Below are 19,529 nucleotides of genomic sequence, written 5' to 3'. Positions count from 1 at the left end.
TGAAATGCAAAAGTGGTAGTACCTGACAGAAACACGTATCCCCAACCTGACTTGTGTCCTGAAATTTGGCAGCTCTATCACAGTACTTGATAATTTGAAGCATGCAATGAGAAATGTGTACACATTGCTCAATTTTTAATATTTTCACTTAGGATCCCAAATTAAGTGATTTAGGTCCTGTTTGGGATAAGCAAGAGAGGAGGATGTCCCAAGTTCACTTTGCTTTTGTGCAACCACCATAGGACTTGGGTTATGCTGCTTGTGTGTGTAATATAGAATTTTCAATATACATAACGTGTATGGATGGATGGATACCAGGTGAGCCAAAAGCTGTAGTTTCTTACTTGAAAGAGTTCTAAGTTTGTGTTTCCTGTGTTGGATGCAAAGTGCCTCTAGAGTTATGAGGTTCAGTTAAAGAAACCAACACAGGTAAGGAATTGTCCTTTAAACAAGAGTTTTCTTTGTGTTTTTTAAAGCAGAGTGTTGGGTTTGAAGAACAGTAGTCGTGAAGGAATGGGTCAGATGTAAAATTCATTTTTGATTGCTGTAGAGATCACTTTTAATTGGTTTTTTATAGGACCAGCTTACACTGACCTATCATGGCATCCAACAAATTTGTCATTAAGGTAAGTAGAATGTCATAGCTTTAAAAAAAATAATGAATCTGTAATACTGCTTAGAATGTGTCTGTTGATACTAAAAGTGCATCCTTCAGGTTTCTGGTCATGGTAGCATACTTTATATGAGCTTTTCTCTCCCTCGGGAAGCAAACTTGGAGTTGCTGCTGTATCATGGCAGAGTGTGTCTGGGGTCAGCTGAGGATTAAAAGGCTGTACCTAAAAGTGATTAGTTGTGCAGCAAGAATTAGAAACTGCATGAATTCTCCATAAAACACTATTTGCTACCTGAAGTAAAATTTTGGGTGGATTCTTTTCTTACTGTAATCTTGTAATGCTATTTATGTAATTCCCAGTTCTGAGGGTTAAGTTGTAGCAATGTTCCTAAAGTATTCATTTATTTCTCTCTCTTTTTTTTGCTGCTTTTTCCATTTTCAGGGATTGGCTATTTCATGTGCAATAAAATGCTATTGAAGTTCATTTTGCAAGCAGTCCCAGACTTTTAGTTATGAGCTGAAGAGCAAAACTTTTCAAAGCATTCTGTAATAAACATAACACTTCATAATTCTACTACTGTAACTATACCAGCTAATCAATAAATAAACCTAATTGTGATTAGCACAACATATTATTCTCTTGGAAGTGTTTTTCCAAACACTTATGGAATTTTCATAACACAACAGATTTTTCTTCTGGTGGTTATGCTTGGAATTTTTTGGAGGGCAGCTACAAAATCCTTCCTGAGTGATCAGGCTGTGGAAGCTGTCAAAGCTTGGTTTTGTGGGTAACCAACCTGTTTAATGAGAAGACCAAGCACTTAATTTTTGTGTGCTATGTGTTCTTTCCAAGGAAAACCGCTGTCATTTAGTGGCATGTTTGCTTTATATTTTTACTATTGGGACTGTAAACCTCCAGAAGGTTAACAGTATCATATTATTCAGTGCTGCTGAGGTGACAGAGGGACTTAAAGGAGAAATATATTTGATTTTGAGCACATTTGAGCTGATACTCCGAGTCTGTGCACCACTGATGTGGATAATAACAGGAGATGAGGCTGAAGGCATTGCTTTTTCTCAGCTGAGAATGCTTGATATCATCAATATTCATGTAAGTGTCCAATAAAAAATGTGGTGTGAGTTGGCATGTCTTTACTCAATAGAAAGCCTGCAGACTCTTGGTTTCTGACCTGCATCATTACAGCTTCATTATTCAGCAAGGATGTGTAGCTGGTATTCAGCACGGACCTTGCAGTCACCAAGTTTTGCATCCCTGACTGCCTGAGCAAGGGCTAGGTTCTCATTGAGCATGTCTGTAGGTAAGCAGTATCAAAGCTTTTCAAAATGCTAATGGAATACAACTTTTTCTTTCTTACAGTATGTGAGAAATGAAAGTAGGTTTTTGCATGTACCAAATGCTGAAAATTAGCTTTACCTTGACCTGATTGAAATTCACTTGGTGAACAGATTAACTTTTTTTACCTTGTTAGGTCAGGGATTTTGTATGTCAAGTTTTGCTTCTTTAAATACACTGGATTTGTATTTCATGTGAGTATTTTCTAAGAGTTTTCAGCTTTCATGTAAATTTTGCACAGAAGATCCCCATGCAATAGATTCTCCATTAAAAACTATTCCTACTTATCACTGCAGGCAGAGTACAGAAAACACTCTATTCTCTATTTTAGATTCCTTGTGTTTAAAGCTGATGGGAGTATTTTACTGAGTCTGAAAATGTTCAGGACAGATGTGTTGGAGCAAGTCCACAAGAGAGACAAGAAGATGGAGCCCCTCTCCTGTGAGGAAAGGCTGAGAGAACTGGGGTTGTTCAGCCTGGAGAGGGCTTCAGGGTGACCTAATTGTGGCCTTCCAGTACCTGAAAGGAGTCTACAAGAAAGGTGTAAAGGGGCTATTCCCTAGAGCATGTAGTGACAAGAAAAAGGGGAATGGGTTTAAACTGAAGGAGAGCAGGTTTACATTAGGTTTTAGGAAGAAAATCTTCCTTATGAGGGTGGTGATACACTGGAACAGGTAGCCAGGAGAAGTTTGTGGATGCCCCATCCCTTGAAGTGTCCAAGGCCACTCAGAGCCCCATCCAGTCTGACCTGGTCTAGTGGAGGGTGTCCCTGGCCCTGGTGGGACGATAGAACTGGAGGAGGGATGGTTTCTAAGGTCCCCTTTAACCCAAACCACTCCATGATTCCATGTTTTAGGGGCCTCACCTCATCTACATTCCCTACTTTTAAGCTTTTAGATTTTGTAAACCTGTGTATGTAAATCTTTCTGGTAAGAGAATGAAAAGTGCAGGTTATCAGTCTGTCAAATCCTAGCCGACTATCAGGAAATTAAGTGGAAACCCCCTCTAATTTGTTTAGCTTAGCCTCTTATCGGTGCGCGTTTTATCTGCGCAGCTCGGCACCCCGGTGTAATGGTCGGTGACTTCCAGAGGAGGGAGCAATTGGTCTGGTTTTGAGAGGCGAGCCTAAACTCGGCTTTACGGGCCATTAAGAGAGATTGAAATAAACTAATTGATGCAGTAAAATAGCTTTAAACCTTAATACAGAAACTACTTTAGGTCCTAAACACACATTCTTCACCTACCAAGCAGCTGCATGATGCAGTCTTGTGATTTGCAATAGATAACCTTTTCTGCAAGTTAATTTGATCATCAGTTTTCTATTTTATATTGATATTTCATAAGCATTGCATGGAAAAATACCCCCACCATATGAATTTAATTAATCTTTCTCTGTGTGTTGCTACAATATTTTACTGCTGTTCTGAGAAATAAATCTTAACTTTAATTGGTGAGGCTTAAAGCAAAATCTTGAACTCTATATGGATTTCAAATATAATATCACTAGGGCCTTGTTTAAAACTTTGGACAAAGTAGAAAGAATTCCTCTTCCAGAATTGTGTAAATTGACTTTATTCATGCCAAGCTGCAGAACTAAATATAGTAATTTTTATGGCTTCAATAGAAAAATTTCATTTACTGTTTTCTGCAATTTGTTCATTTGCCAAAGACAGAAGAGTAACTTGTTACTACATTTCAATAGCTCAGCTCAAAGGGAAGCTTTTTTTTTTTTTTTTTGCTTTGTTTCCTACTTGGAGCAGTGTTCTGTCTCCGATTTGTAGGCCTTGGATTAAGATAATTGTAGTTTTAGTGTTCCCTCTGGTAGTCCAGCTCACTCTGCAGTTGATTTTTCAGCATTGTTACTCCTTGTTACCAATTTAAATTATTGCATGCTGGACATTTTTGTAACTTTTTTGATCCTTCCTGCTAATTTTTTGCTTGCTTTAAGTGGCAAGTTCATTTGAAACAGCAAGCACAGCTTTTTGTTTTATATTGGGAACAAAGATGGAAATACTGGCTGTGATTGGACAGGAAAATTACAGTGGGATTGTAATATGATCAGTTTGTGTACTTTGTTTTTTACATTGATTTATCTTAATGTAATCATTAAGATACTGATTTACAACCAAAGGCATCCTAACATCTGTCTTTTGAACTTAGGAGTGCTCCACGAAGGAAAGTGTGTGTAGCAAGAGCATTGATTATAGGCTGGAACAGCAGGTAGAAGGAAGTGGAAAGCCATGTTCCTGTCAGACATACTGTCCCAGTATGGACTGACAGCCCTGGCTGGGCCTTTTTGAGGTCTGCTCACACACCTGTGGGTTGTCTTGGGTGTGGAGTAACAAGACGAGAATCTATTTTGATATTTGCAACGTTTTCTTTTTTTAGCTACCAGGGACAGTACATTGGCAAAGATTTCTCCACCAGGTGTGCCCACTTGGATGATTCTTGGTGACGCCTCAGAGGGCTTGACAGATTAAAGTGCACGTTTCTGTGAAAGTGCCCGTTCAGTTAGCTGATCAACATTCCTGTAAATATATGGTTAAGCCATAATGTTTTTGTGAGAAATTGATGTGTTTTCTTCTTCTTGGGAGTTGTTTGGAGAGAAAACAACTATGGAGATGAGTAGGTTTTCTTACCTGATTCTTTATTTATCTCTGGTCCATACAGTGAGTGATTAGGGATAACAGGTGTGTTTACTGCTATAGTAAGTCCACAGATACATGTGTGCAGTGCTCTCAAGTGGAGAGCAAGGATAAGAAATGCTGGTTTTATTTAAAGTAAATTTTTATATTATGTGACTGCTCAGAGTTATGAGACTGATTCTACAGCTGTTTTTTTGTGTACATAGTTGTGAGCATGTTAGCATTCTGAGTTTTGGTTTGAGAAGGAGTCTTTTTTTAAAGAGTACTTAGTTAAATTACCCAATAGATACAGTATTTCTGATGTTCATTTCTTTTCCCCTTCACTGCAAAATGAAGATATTTTGTATGCGAAATTCCTGTGGTTGGAGTACTCAAATGTTTCAATACAGAAATGCTAAGATTAGGTTTCTGTGATTTAAATAGAATTTTCTAAAGTGTTCTAAATGTAAAACCGAGGTGCTGGTGTTCTCCAAACAGATTAAGGGTTGTTGAGTTTTACATGTATTGTGTGTTCTTATATTTGCTGTTTGGGTCTTTAAAATTTAGAAATGGTTATGTTAAGCATTAAATAGTGGTTTTCTAGAGATGGAACTTTCCTGAAGTGATATTGCTCAGAACAGATGGAAATACAGGTGGTTGAAATTGGAATTGTCAAGTAACATCACACTTCACTCAGCTGTCTTGTTTGTTTCTGTATAAACGGATAAAATAGGATACTTGTCTAAAAGGGCTTAGAAGTCTTAAAGAAGATGATCAAAAATGGGCAGGAGGGAATGTGATTTGAAATAGGAACTGCAAACAATAATAATGGCTGGAAGGACACCTATTTAGTTCTCTTTCTTAATGCTCCAGTAAATTCCCAATTTCATGGGACCAGATATGGAATGGCTAAAGTGATGAGTAAATAAGTTCCAGAAGAAACAAAAGAGGAAGTTGGGAGGTAGAAGGGAGAGGAAAATTAAGTGTACAATATAGTTCTAAATCTCCTGGAGTCAATGGAAGTTTCCTCGCTGACCTCAGAGGATTAATTTTCAAGCCTAGGGAAATGATGACTGGATGAAGAGTTGAGAGATTAAAGTGTTAGCAGAAGGAGAAAGGAATAGGAAGCCAGAGGGATAAACAACAATAGTGGAAACACTGCTTTCATGGGATCACATCAAATAAGGAATAAAAGGATCATTCAACTTGAATTACTTCTTTTGGTAATTCAAATCTGATTAGTTTTTAAAGTACCACTTGTGCATGAAAATCAGTTTTTTTGCTAACTGTGAGCACTATACTGCTGGGGCAGTGATATGGGATTCTAAATACCCAACATCCTAAGTAATGTGGGGTTATTTTAAAAATCTAATTAATTCAAAGATGTAAGTTCCATGATACTTGCCATGTGCTTTATTTCTGACCACTACTGCCAGGTTTTACACCTCCACAGTTCGGCTTTGTGGAGATCCTGGTGGTGCTGCCTGCTTGACCCCAGAGTCCAGCCCTGAAGGAAGAAGGGATGGGAAACTTAGAAGCAGACTTGAATCTCCCTGAGTCCAGCAAAACATGAGGGCTTAGCAGCGATGCTGCGTGGGGTCACCGAGTGTCTTTAGGTCCTGGGAGAGGCTTCAGCTTACGCTGTAGGTGACATTCTTCAGTTCTTTCCAGTGGGTTCAGATGGAGGTTAGTAGGCTGGGAGGGAGGGAGATCCATGTTTCATGCACTACCTGGTAACAGTTTCATGATGGAGAACTTCAGATTTTGCTCTTGGTGGTATGATAATGAAAATTTATTGTAATGATTTTTGGTAATTTTTCATGTAGCCTCTCTTTGGACAATGTAGATGGATTCTAGTGTGTGGGAGCTAGCTGAATATTTGGTGTAAGAGTGTATTCTGACAGGACTGTGGAGTAAATGGGAAATGACTGACAACACGTTTTCATTCTTTCCTGATGGTTCATCCATGTAGTTCACAACTTCCTTAAAAGGCATCTATTTTTAATAGCAAAATTATTTCTTAGTTTCAATTCTCAAAGAAAAGCTTTGTTTCTGGACATTTTGTGCTCCCTGCAGAGCTTACTCAGCCGTGACTTCGCAGTATTTTTCTTGAGTCAGTAGCCAGACTTTTCCTTAAATAATGGTACCAGAGCACATGGCCCCCTGTTTCATTGTTGTGCTGCAGTCATGGCTGTGCACGGGCAGCTCTGACGCTCAGCTGTTGTGAAAACCCTTTAAACTGCTGATAAAATGATGACTCATGGTCACCTGATGAAAACAGATTCATTACCATGACTCCAGAAAGTTTAGCTCCCATGAAGTGTTTCACTTCCCACACTAGTTCTTCTAAAAGAGATGATGCTGCAGTTATTTTCTAACAGTTGACAGCTGCCCAATTAAGTGCGACAGTGTGGTTGGAAAAAATTGAAATTCCAGACTTCTTTTAATAATAGTTTAAGGAACTAAAATCTGTATGAGCTGTGAAGCAGTCACCAACATTCTTCACAGTGTTACTTGAAGTGATTTCTAATCAAATTATACGTTTTGGATTTAATTTACCACTACTGAATTAAGTTCTTCTTGCAGTGGATCTGACCCAAACCTCACTGGAGTCAATGTGTTTTGGATCAGAGCCTGTAGAAGTATATTGCTAGCATGCTGTAGCTTAACTAAGGACATGCTAATTTATTCCATAAATGGTCTTTCTCAGTCCAGCTTATCTGTGTTTTTAATGTATTGTGTTTGTCTATGATGTCAGTGTGTAAGGAAGTTAGGTTGGAAAAATATGGAAAAGTAATACAGCCAAATAATAAAATATAAATGGATTTTAATTCCAGTATGAAACAAGTAAAATTAAATCCTCTGCATTGCTGACTTGTGGTTCCCCAGGGACTGCAAAAGGATGGGTGAATTAAAATAGAAATATGAAAAAAACCTGTTGCATTAGACTTGTATGTGGATGATTTTTATGTTATAAGGTAAAAAAAGGTTCTCAACAAGGATTTGAATGTAGGGTAGTGTGGGATGGGTCACTGACTCTTAAATGATGAGGAGTTTGACTGGTGATTTTTGTCCTTACCTAGTTTCCCTCTTTTGACTGGAAATATTTCTGACATACAATGCTTAAGAAAGTCTCTATATTAAATTACTCCTAACATGTATGATTGAAACTTGCTACAATAATGACTAATATAAACAGATGTTGGCTAAGTAATTCATGCTTTAAAATTTAATATGCAAACTCCTTAATTTTTTTTTGTTACATCTTCACTTCTGCTTGAGTTTTTTTCCAATTTATTTTCCAAATGATTCATTTTAAACTTAGATAATGAACATGTGTTTATTTTGTGCTAAAAACTTGCCTAGTTTGAAAAAGAATGGTCTCATCAGAATTTAAAATTAGCTTCAGATATTTAAAAAAATGTAGAAGTAAGATAGATTTCTTAGCTGTTTTAATATCAGTCATACAAACTTTGTCAGCAAATTACGTGTGGAAAAGTCATGGCTTGTTTGCATGGTGGTATTTGTTTTTTCTCTGAATATGTCTCCATCATTTTCATTACCACAAGCAATGTTGTAATGGAAAGGCAAAGTGTTGCAGATCTAATAAAGAAATTAGGTAATAACATTAAAAACCTCTTAGAAATTCAAGCCCCAAAAAGGAGCGAAGAGGTCTCTTACTGACAGAGGAGAACTCTCCCTGCAGAACACAACTCCTGTACAGTGTGTCTGCTCTGGGGCCCTTCTGCTGTGGTGCTGTTTTTTACAGAATCCATCTCCTCCTGCCTTTGTGTGATGTTGCTTGGCCAAAGGACAGAAAGAATAAGCACCTTTCCATAAGGCATAGGAGTCAGGTCAGCTGTGTGTGCTCGTTAACTCAGAGAGAGTTGGGTGAGTGAAGGTGGCTCTTGCCAGGCCGTGGTGTCTGGCCCTTGGCATGTGAAGCTCATCTGTTGTTTATTTCTCTGCTTCAAGGAGTGCAGTGCTTTGAACGAAGCATACGTGAGAGGCAACTCTGCCTTCTTACTGCACAGCAGTGTTTGTAACTAACTGAAAGCTTTTCACTTGTGAAAGTGGGAAAAAATAGTTTGTGATCTAGATTGTGTGCTGGCGTTTTGAACCAAAATCTTCACTGCTGTGTTTTCCTCTTGGCTGTGTACGCTTTGCTAGGGAAGTAGGGTCCATTTATGAAGCCTTAAGGGCAAGTGCCATCTCTCTTGGATTTGTGCTTTTTTGTCTTTGACTGTCACTGAGGGCCCTTTGCTATTTTTGCTATATATAGGTGTGTTTTACAGACAGATCCTCTTGCAGGATGTCCTGGATTTGGCCAAACTGAGATTTTATTCCTTTTTCTGTGTAGCTTGATGTGTACTATGTGATAGCATTCAAGTGGAGAATCACTGTAAAAATGTTGCATCAAAGCTTGTTGCAGAATAGTCAGTTGTGAGTCTCGAGGGAGAGTGGGAACAGAGATAAGGAAGAATGACACAGTGGTTTCCACCCAAGAAAATGTGTCATAGCCACAGAACATTTTCTCAGCATTTTCATATCGTTGATGACTGAGGTTTGTAAAGTTACTTCAATAATTTTATCCTCATTTTACTCTAAAAAGTTATGTGGTAAGTAAGCCAAACTAAGTTCTGTTCTGTGTGCAAGGTCCTCTCTGCACGTCCCTGCTTAGTTTCCAGGATTAGTACGATGCCTGGCACATCTGACACCGCTCAGCTGGTGAAACAGTAGTTTATATAAGGTGTAGTTAAATACAGCCTTTCAAGCTTGAGCCAATATTCTCCTGTTGTAAACTCTGAAGAGTGTCTTTGTTCATTGAATAGCCCAGTGATTTAATAGCACTCATAATGGACCAAATATAAACCACAAGGCTGTGGTTTATCCTGCTTTGTATCATAAAGATCAAGTCTGAGAGAAGAGCAACGTACAGATCTGAAGAGAAAATATTTGCTGAACTTAAGAGTTGGGAAAGAGCTAACTCTTGGGCCATTAAAGAGAATCTGTAGGATCTGTTCAATGCCAAGATCCTAGGATGTGACAGCTAGTAGGGTCACGCAGAATATAGCTTTCCCTTCTTTATTTTGACATTCTTACTGCATAAAAATAGGAAGGAGAATCATTGAGCTGGACCAGAGTGTGCTGCCCTGCCATAATAAGGTAATCTTCAGCAGTGGAAAACAAACGTACAAAGAGTTATTCATTCCCTCTGTGGTATTGTCTGCACGTCTCTGGTTCTCATTTGCCTGGGTGTTAAACTGACACAGTCACAATCCATGGTTCAGGGAATTTACAAACAACGTGGATGATAGGATTAAGCCTGACACATCAAAAGTTGAAAATTAATCCCATAATTTAAAAAAGCAATCAAACAGCAACATATTCTCATCTCAGACAATGACTACAGAGAGTTTGAAGCATAACATAAAATAGTTGAATAGCAGAGAGCAGTGATTAAATCATTGGCTACCATGTGTGGAATAAAAAAGCAACATTCGTTTACAGATTTCTTCAGAAAATTGATTGAGTTTGTCACTAGTTTTAAATATTTATATGTCAATTTATGTGTAGTTCATTAAATTGAATATAATGTTTAATTTTGCTTTTATTGTTTGGTGGAAATGGGGTGGTGTGTAGAGATGACCTCAAAGGACAAAAAAATGTTAAGGAAAATGTGTCTTTGTCTATATCCCTTCACCCTGATAATTGGCAGGAATTTTTTTTTTGTAGAATATTTGGAGGATACAGCTAGGGGTAGTTTTTGATTATGAACTGGAAAGAGATTTAATTACAGATGCTCAGCATATTCTACATAGTTCAGAAAACTCTTTGCTAATTTGAAGCTATTTTCTGTAGGGTTATTAGAGATGGTTCATTTGTTGTTGCTATTTTGGAGAGGCCTGCATTATTAAGCATGTTGGAACTGTTGGGATTTAATCTGGTTTTCTAAATTCCTATGATATGTGGTTTTGAGCTATGATATAGATTTTGGGAAGGAAAAATACAGTGGTGAAGAATACAATTAAAAAACATTGTAAGTTCAGAAGTGACATGATACTCGGCTATCATTAGAACCTGCCTTTCTTTAAGCAAGCATCAAGGAATCTCACAGTGTTTCAAACTGTACACCTAGAAAGTCACTTAAAGCTCTCTTGTTGGTAGCCAGTGCTGTGACGAGAGGAGGTAACTTTATCTGCCATTATGAGGCAGCATTCACACTCCAAGCAGGGAAAATGAAGTTGGCAAAAGATAATTTCCATATTTCTAAGTAGGCTAGGGTATTTGAGCTGTTACGAAGTGGTAGGAGTACCAGTGATGATCACAGACTCCTAAAACCGAATAGAAAATTTGATCTTCACTGTGGACTCCAAATATAAAACTAGTTTAGAAGGAGAGAATACTTCAAAAATCTTATCCACAGAGATACTGGTGACTTTAACTTGATACAAGTGGTAGTTTCAGAAGAGGCAGGGTAATGGTACTTAAGAAGCTAAGCTCATTCACCAAGAGCATCTACTCTGTAGTACTGCCCAAATCCAAATTGTCTCTGCTGCTGCTGGCTGCCATCATATTGGTACTTGGCTTTGAAGTACCCCTTCTTTCTCTTTGGACTGCCGCACAGATTGGGTGCTTAGGCCCTGACCAACAAGTGGCTTGCTCATTTCTCTCACTTGACCATCTGCAAGTCAGTTCAGTGACCTCAAGATGTTTGGATTAGTTCCCTTGTGTTCTCAGTAGTGCTTTGGATCTCCTCAAAGAGTCCATGTGCTACTTGTTTAAATGTTAAAATAGTTAGACATTAGTCCAAATCTGTGAGAATAGAATTCAGTTTAGATGCTGTGTTACCTATAACCTTACTGGTGTGGTGAAAAACCAGCAAGGCTTTGCAGTTTTCTTCTGGGCTGTGTGGTGGAGGTTCCTGTGTGTTTAGGGTGAGGATTCCAGGTTTTTCCACAAAGTGAAAAATGTGAAAATTCCCTTCTGTGAGGGCTCATTCTCAGCAGCAAAGATCTCCCTTGTTGTTATTGTCATGTTTACAGCAGCACTGTAAAGAGGCTTAAAAATCAGGCAGACCTAGGGGAAGGTGTAAAGTGAAAAGTGGCAGGGTCGTGGAACAGGCTGTGGAAGGTCTGTCCTATGGGCTGGGAGTAACTGTAGCATCAGCTGTCACCTGTATGACTGATGCTGAATTGCAGGGGAGTCTCTTTGGCCTTTTAAATTGCAGATCATAAGCATAAAAATGCAAAAAATTGCCGTGAAGTTCCTGAGGAACAGATTGCACGTGAACAGGTGCTGGGATTGGAATGAGCACTCCACTACCTGAAGAAAAAGGCAATCTGCCACGGAATGCTTGTGTGTTCTGGAGTTTCCCCTCTGATTTCCACAGAAGTTTTTGCAGTCTGGCATTGAACAAAATAAATTCTTAGGCCTTCCTTTGTTGTTTGCTGCTGTCTTCAACCAATCTATTAATATTTCTGGACTGGAGCAAAAGCTGGATGTTTACAAATAATTCCACACTGAAGAAATGTGCAGCATAATGATTTATTTACCAAAAAATATGGGTTCCAGCAGCCAGGCTCCAGGAGGCAGGCTGACAGGGCAGGAGAGCCCTGGTAATGCTGTAGTGCTGCTTGGCTCTCCCTCCCCGGGACACTTGTGCCAAGGAGCCCCCCCTCTGAGGAGTGGGCAGTGGGGATAGTGCCCTGCCCTTCTGCCGGGTTTCAGAGCCACGCTGCTTCCTCCAGGAAGCTTAGAAGGACCCTTTTAAGGGTCATTTACAGTTTGTGTTTGCAGGGAATTACCCTTCATACATATTGCTTCTCTATTGGCTCCTCAATCACTTCTCTAATTTGGGAAGTGTACTTTGAAAGACTTTTGGTGACATGTTTATTTTTCTTAAAAGCTTATGGAACAGAAAACTCAGCCTCATGAGAGATGTGTGTCCCAAATGGAATTAGAATGATCCCACAGTGTTAATTCTATTCATCAGTTATGCTCCTGATTTTTTTTCCTCTTCTAACATTAATCCTGTAATTCTAGAGAAGAAGCTGTTTTGAAGAACTTTGCTTTCTGTGCATGTGTTAAATTATCAATAGGGCGAAAGCATGTAGAAAGCTTAATAAGTTATTTCTCCTTCCCCCTTCACCTTCCCACATATGCAAATGAACAATAGGACCAGAAATCTGTCTCACACCTTTGGACAGATGTGTTCTTGGTACAACCTTGTACTTTCAATCTTTTTCCTTTTTTTTTTTTTTTTTTTTTTTCTGAAATCTTAGGAATTTCAGCCATGGGTAGTGAGGTTCACAGATTTTAGATGCTGGAAGGATGAGGGCCTCTGCTTTTTGTTGCTGGCTGTGGCAGGAAGTGTCAATTAGTGTGAAAAATACTGAGAGTTCTTGCATTGAGTGATTGAAGTAAAAATACTTTGTTCATTCTGCATACTTGCCTTTAAAGTTGCATGTTGGATGGCTAGACCTAGGGAGTGGGAAGGTGGGGCAGTTTGGTGCCCTTTACCTATCAGCAGTCCTTAGCTGTGTGTGAATGGTTAAGCTACTAATTGGTCTCCCTGTAGTAAAGGGAGCTTGCATCTCCTTAATGATTTCACAGTGCTCTCTTTCCTCTGAAAGGCTTTGCTTTTTATTAAAAAGAGAAAAAAAAAATTGTTGCAGGAGATTTTTCCAGTGATTCCTAAATAAATTAGTAACAGCAATTTGTAGCAAAAATCTGCTAAGAAACAGCAGATTAGACATTTAAGACAATTAGGAACTAGAGCTGTGATATGTGTAGTTGTATACAAGTAACAACTAGAGAAATTTAATACATTTCATGTGATAAAACAATACAAGTGAGATTACCATAGTTTCAGAATGTCTCAGCTTTTAGCAAAGATGTTTGTTATTTTAAATTTTTTGATTTTATTTTCCTTTCTAAGCAATGTAAAGGGAAGAAAACTTAATTTTTGTGAAATATGAGTCCTCTGTTTGCTTTTAGAAAAGCTTTGTTTCCGTTTTTTTTATTATGTTGTAGAAAAGGAAGTAAAAACTTTGTATGTAGGTACATGTATGTTGTAATACTCATTTTCAGAAACTCAGATCTCAGTGCTTCTAATATTTGCAGTCTGGCATTGATTGTAAGTATAATAGGTTATTTCATGCTGTTTCTCTTTATGTTCATGGTTATGATACTGAAATGTTAAGACCACACACAGACAACAAGATCTCCAGCCACTTACACATGTAAACAGTCTGGCTTTTTACAAAGTGGAAAAATATTTCTTGTGCAGTATTTTTAACATGATCAGCATGTTAAGGCTTAATCTGCAACTGTGTCAACATTTCTTTGGCTGTAACCATTAATTCTGTAGCCTCTTGATAATATGTAAAATGTGAGACTGGTTTGTTTACTACTGGGATTTGTCAGCAATTACTGTCTGCATTTAGCTTAGTGCTTTCAAATATATAATAGATCAAAGAGTTACTTTGCATCATCACTGCGGTTTTAGGAAAACAAAGGACTTTTTTTTTTTTCCCAGCTGCCTTTGAGACCTTCAAAGGGCCATTGGAGCAATAATTTTCATAAATATTGTACTTATACCTGTTTGATATTTGTAGGCACAGGTACAATAGATTAATTAACCTTCTGTAGCTACTCTTTGACAGGAATTTAGCTATAGGGGCAGGAATGTACATCTCTTTCAGCCTCAGTTTTGTGAGACCTGGCATGGCTTCAACATAGCTGGGATTTTTTGTTTTGCTTATTTTTATGTAATTAATGCATGTCTCCAGCATTCTTCTTGCCATCAGGAACTGCAAGTGCAGTGGTCATATGCAGTATTATCTAAGTGCCATATCATTTTCATCACAAAGAACTGAGCATTGCACGTTCTGATAGACAAGTTCTTCTTATGGATATGTATGTATGGAGTTAATTAAGAGTAAGATGGCATAAAAGCACTTTAATGGGCAACATATCTGTTCAAGTAACAAATATTTGGGTTTATATAGTGCCTTTATCTCTGTTCTCAGAGATAATTTATTAACATGTCTATGAATTTAGTTTCAATGTATTTTTGTGGTTTTGCAAGTAACAAAAAGAACAGACTCCCAAACTTATCAGACAAATATGCAAAACTTCAGTAAGAATTTTTTGTTTAGTTAGAAGTAGGCTATGAAATCAGTTAAACTTACTAGTGCTCCTCAGAAAATTGCCACTAATTAATTCTGTGATCTCAGGGGCACTTGGTTAAAATACTTCACCTGAGCTTTTTCCATGACCTTGCGCAGTTCTGAAGTATTTGTTTTTCTAAGAGTATTTTACTTAAGAGATATAAATAATGGCACATCAGTCCATAAGACTGACTTTAAAAACGTCAAAATGCAGATACTGTAATATGGATAAGGGAAATTGTTGGGGGAGTTCAGTTTTAGGGATAGTCACCTGACAGAGTAAGCTTTTAGATGAAACTCTTAAAATGCAAACTGCATTTTTAGGCACTGTTATAAACTATTTAATAAATGTGTCAGTATTAATCCAGGAGATTAGGAAAGCTTTCAGTTTGTAGATCACTATTTTTTTTTTTAAGACTTAAATGCTCTCTTAAATCCTTAAATTCTATTGCTATTTCTAAGCACCCCTCAAACCAGATGTTTTGTTAAAATTTGAATTAATCTTTTGCCCTGTAAAACCCTAAGATGCTGTTCTCCTAAACAGCATATGAACAAAGAGTATTTATGTGTTTCATCATTCCTGCTGTCTGGTCCAGTTTCATTTTGATGAAAAAATTATAAATATAACTTACAAAGTGAGGGAGCGAAATGATCTCTATCAGTTAGTTAAAACTAAATTCTTGATACCAGTTTTGTTTTCCAAGATTTTAAGCACTTAGCTTAAATGATGAATTTCCTGCTAAGAATTTGTTTAGTAAAATAGTTGGATTTTTGATTTTTTTTTTCCCCAGCAAAGGTGATATTTTGGTCATATCTACCAGCTATGTGTCCAAGTCTTTGCCTGGTAACAAATCCCAAGCTTTAAGAAACAGCAGTAATTCTAAATGGAGTTTTGTGATGAGCCCTTTGCCCTTATTTTGGATATCTCCCCACCAAGTTATACACCTCTGGGAAAATCAGTTTTTAGATTCACTTTTCATTTAGAAAAACCCTCTATTGACAGGGAATCTCCTGTGATCTTGGTGGCCTCTGCTGCACTGGTGATGAGAAGGGGGGAGATTGAGCCTCTCCAGTTTGAAAGTAAGAAAGAGAAAGGGTGGGATGATTTATTTAGACAAAATAAAAATAAAACAACAAAAAGCAAAAAACCTGCTGAAGATCTTTGTTAATTATGGAGCAGAGCCTGGGGGTAGCTGGCATAGAATGGGCTCCAGGGAGATTCAGTAGTTTGTATGAGGAACAGACTGGTGATAGGAGAGAGGTGAAGCAGGAACGAGGTGAAAATGGATGGTGGATGTCAGTGCTGGAGCAGGGATGTGCAGGCAGTGTCAAGCTGAGAACTGGACTAAAAGGTGCAGAGAAGGCTGGGAACAAGACCAAGGTATGGAGCAGCAGGAGTAAAACAGGAATTCATAGGGGCTTGATAATGAGATGAGGATTAGGAGTAGTAAATGATACTCAAACTGGTAAAAAACCTCGAGTGGCAAGAATAATTGGTTGAAAAGCTGTTTTCAGCCACTTGGAGCAGGGAGGAGAGCAGGAATATCCAGATGTTGGAAGGTGTAAATTCTGAGGGATGGTGGGCACAGTTGTCTGTTTTATGTTTCATGTTCCCCTTTGCACCCCAGAAGAAGAATCTAAGGCCTCTGAGGTGTCACAGGGTGGCAAAATGTTTTATCCTTGCCCAGTACTAATCCAAAGAGAGGCTGATGGTTTACTGCACGTTAATTGTATTGATCCAGTCAGGGGAGATGTCTGTGGGGCTTCCAATCCTGCCCACTTCCCTGTGGGAGTCAGTGTGTCACCAGATGGCAGATTTTCCATCATCAGTTTTCCACCTGCCCTTTCTAGGCTCGTATTCAGAGACCATTTAACTTCATAAATGTGCTTGCAGTCATCAAGGACCACGTGTGGTGTGCTTGGCCTTTCTGCGAGCCATTCTGTAGGATACTGTGATTGTGTTTTGTTACAGCACTGCTTCACTCCCTCCATTTTCATACAGTTATTTAAAATATTTCATACAAAAAGGGTGAATTTCTCAGGACAGCTTTTAAACACTTGTACATTTACCTGAATTTTTGGAGAAATACTTGGTTTATAAAATTGAAGTTTTGTTGTGGGTTGTTGTTACTCTTCAGTATTTCTCTGAAAACCTAATGAAGGGAGCTTGAAGGGCATATTGAAAAACTTTAAAGCCAGCAAGATTTGGAGCATCTAGCACTCCTACCATGTTGTAATCATTATTAATAATGAATTAAAATGTTTACACACCCTGATCTCTATTGTTCTCTTTGATGTTAATTACATTACAGCAGATCACGAGCTCATTCTTCATATCAGGCAAATAAGGAAATATTTCCTCTTCATTTATCTGTGTCCCACAGCAACACAGTAGGTCTTACGCATTGTTGAATATCATGTGGTTTTGCTGCCTTTGCTATATACAAATGCTTGTCTTTCCATCTTTTTAAAAAGCCCTGAGTGGAAGTTGGTTACTAAATTCAAGCAAAAAATAATACAAAGAGATAAATATATGGCCATATATGACTATAACGAAGCTTAATAGTGCTCTTGGACATGTTAAAGCCAAGTCTTTTTCTTTTGTCTTCTTTTTGTCTTGCTCTTATTAATGTGAATCATTAAATGGATGGTGTGATCACTTGTTCCTGTCTCTGTGGTTCCTGACATCCAGGAGCTGTAATCTGTCATGTGCTGTCATCTCTGTTCTTTCTTTCCTTTTACCAAAGACAGTTGTGCAGCTAGCATACTATCAATTTTTTTAAATTAAAAAATGAGCAGTTGCTTTCCAAAGGGTAATTCCCTCTCAATCTGTAAAGTAGATGTGGTTGTTTGGCTTTTTTTTTTTTTTTTTGCTGTTGAAATTCATGGGGAAAAAAAAGTAGGTTTTTAAACCTAATTTATCCAGAGTACACTTTTCTACGTGGCTCTTAAAAAAGATGCAGACTTGCAAGATGTGAAGTCTCAGCCATATCTGTTCTAGCTCTGCAGATATTGTTCAAGTTCCTTAGTTAGTTGGCACGGTCCTGTCTTTGGTAGGTGATTTTTGCAGCATGTGGGGCTTCATCCTTTGGATTCGTTCCTGTGGTTTTCACACTTACAATTGTATGACAGGGTTGGTTTTGTGACCAGTGAAATCAGATGATGTTTGTATCATCTGCTGTCACGTGTTTTAATATGGAATTCCTGCCTGCTGGTAGGCATTGCTCAGGTTCTATCAGAAATGTTACTGCTGTGTACAGAGGCCTTTCTCCTTGTCAGCCTGGTCTCTTGAACGCTGTGGATTTCCAGCAGAGTGGGCACAGGTCAGCACTGTACCAGGAAGGAAGGAAACTTTTTGCCCTGTAATATGTTCTGTCAGTTGGGGAAATGCTTCACAGGTCTGTTCATCTGCTGCCTGTGCAGGGCAAACCCTACTGCTGCACTGCCTTTAGAAGAGAGGGGAAGTCTGTTTCCTACATATCGTCATGAAATTCCTGTCTGAAACTCTTCAGCAAAATGCATGGGGAGTTTTGCTGTTGAAGCTGATTGCAAAGTTTTTAAATGTTGAGAGTTGCTCATTTTCTGGGGTTATTGTTAATTTTATTTGACTGTTCAAAAAATTTAATCAGGAATGTAAAACTTCTACTGGACCTACAAGCCTAAAGGTACTGAAGGAGAAGTTTTGTCCACAAGTACAACAATTGACAGTCTCTGTGCGTGCCTGTAAACTTGTTCTGCATCTATGCAGAGCTGTTACAATGACAGAATCTGACCATGTATTTAAAATTCTATTCTTTCCCATTGCTTCTACTATTGGTGATATCCTCTGTTTTAGTGAGATGGATCATTAATGACATTTAAAAAAAACCAGTTTTTTCTTAAGCATGTATATGCAGAAGTACATACAGAAATCTTTATTATCTTAAAAGGAATTCTGAAAACAAGGTAATTAAACATAATGCAGCATTATAAAGACTGTAGTCTTAAAATCTGCTTCTGTACTATGCCAAATGGATCTTTAGTTCTGCTGTTTCTATATGAATGAAAGTGCTGTTGGCAGATAAGGTTTACAGCTACAGATTTGTGGAGCATTTTCTTCTAAAATTCCAATTCTAACATTCTTTCTTGTAATATTGAACTGTAAGAATATTTGAAGCAGTTGCTACTTAATTTCCCATGCATATTGAGTGGGGGCACTGTTTGAAAACCCCTGGAAAGCAGACCTACATACAAATATTGTACCATCAAAATTTCAGTGGACTCTGGCAGGTTACATTTCTTTCATACTTCTGTGTTTCCTTTGAAAGGAAAACTTTCCCAGATGGTCATTGCAGGGTGCTGAATGAAGCCTGTAATTTTATGTAAGCATGTAAGTTCATAGCCCTGACAGAATTCCTTGTTTGGGTGCTGGATTCTTTGCAGAGGGTTTTTTTTGGTTTTTTTTTTTTTCATTTTTATCTCTACGCTGTTAAATGAAGGCAAGTTGAGGGTAAGATTATCTGCAAGGTCACAGAGAGACTTAAGGCATGATGGGCAAAGGATCCTTACCAGGTAGGAACTAGAAATAAACACACAAAGGGAAGGATAGGGCCATACAGATAGTTATAAATTAAGTGTCAAGGTCTCAAATCTGGGAAGGGATCATCAGAATTTATAAAGTTCTATTTAAATAGTCCATTCTCCTCACTTCAGACATCTGTTACTGGTTATTGTTTGAGTGACCACCATGTACATTATACAAAAAGGAATGTGTTTTTTGTAAG

The 19,529-nt window shown here is 38.1% G+C and overlaps 1 protein-coding gene across 4 annotated transcripts in view; it reads left to right on the top strand.

The window, feature by feature from the left end:
- The window catches only part of SLX4IP (SLX4 interacting protein), a 70,080-nt gene that overhangs the window by 2,708 nt on the left and 47,843 nt on the right, over positions 1-19,529 (top strand). Inside the window, exon 2 of one of the 4 annotated variants that reach the window (XM_059840442.1) lies at positions 578-626. The exons of the other annotated variants lie outside the window; for them this stretch is intronic. Coding sequence (XP_059696425.1) covers positions 600-626 — 27 coding nt within the window. The 5' untranslated portion in view covers positions 578-599. The remainder of the gene's footprint in view (positions 1-577; positions 627-19,529) is intronic. 4 annotated transcript variants of the gene reach the window in all.

This window comes from Haemorhous mexicanus, chromosome 3 (assembly GCF_027477595.1).
Source record: "Haemorhous mexicanus isolate bHaeMex1 chromosome 3, bHaeMex1.pri, whole genome shotgun sequence".
NCBI lineage: Eukaryota > Metazoa > Chordata > Aves > Passeriformes > Fringillidae > Haemorhous > Haemorhous mexicanus.
This window is presented reverse-complemented; position numbering and strand designations above follow the sequence as displayed.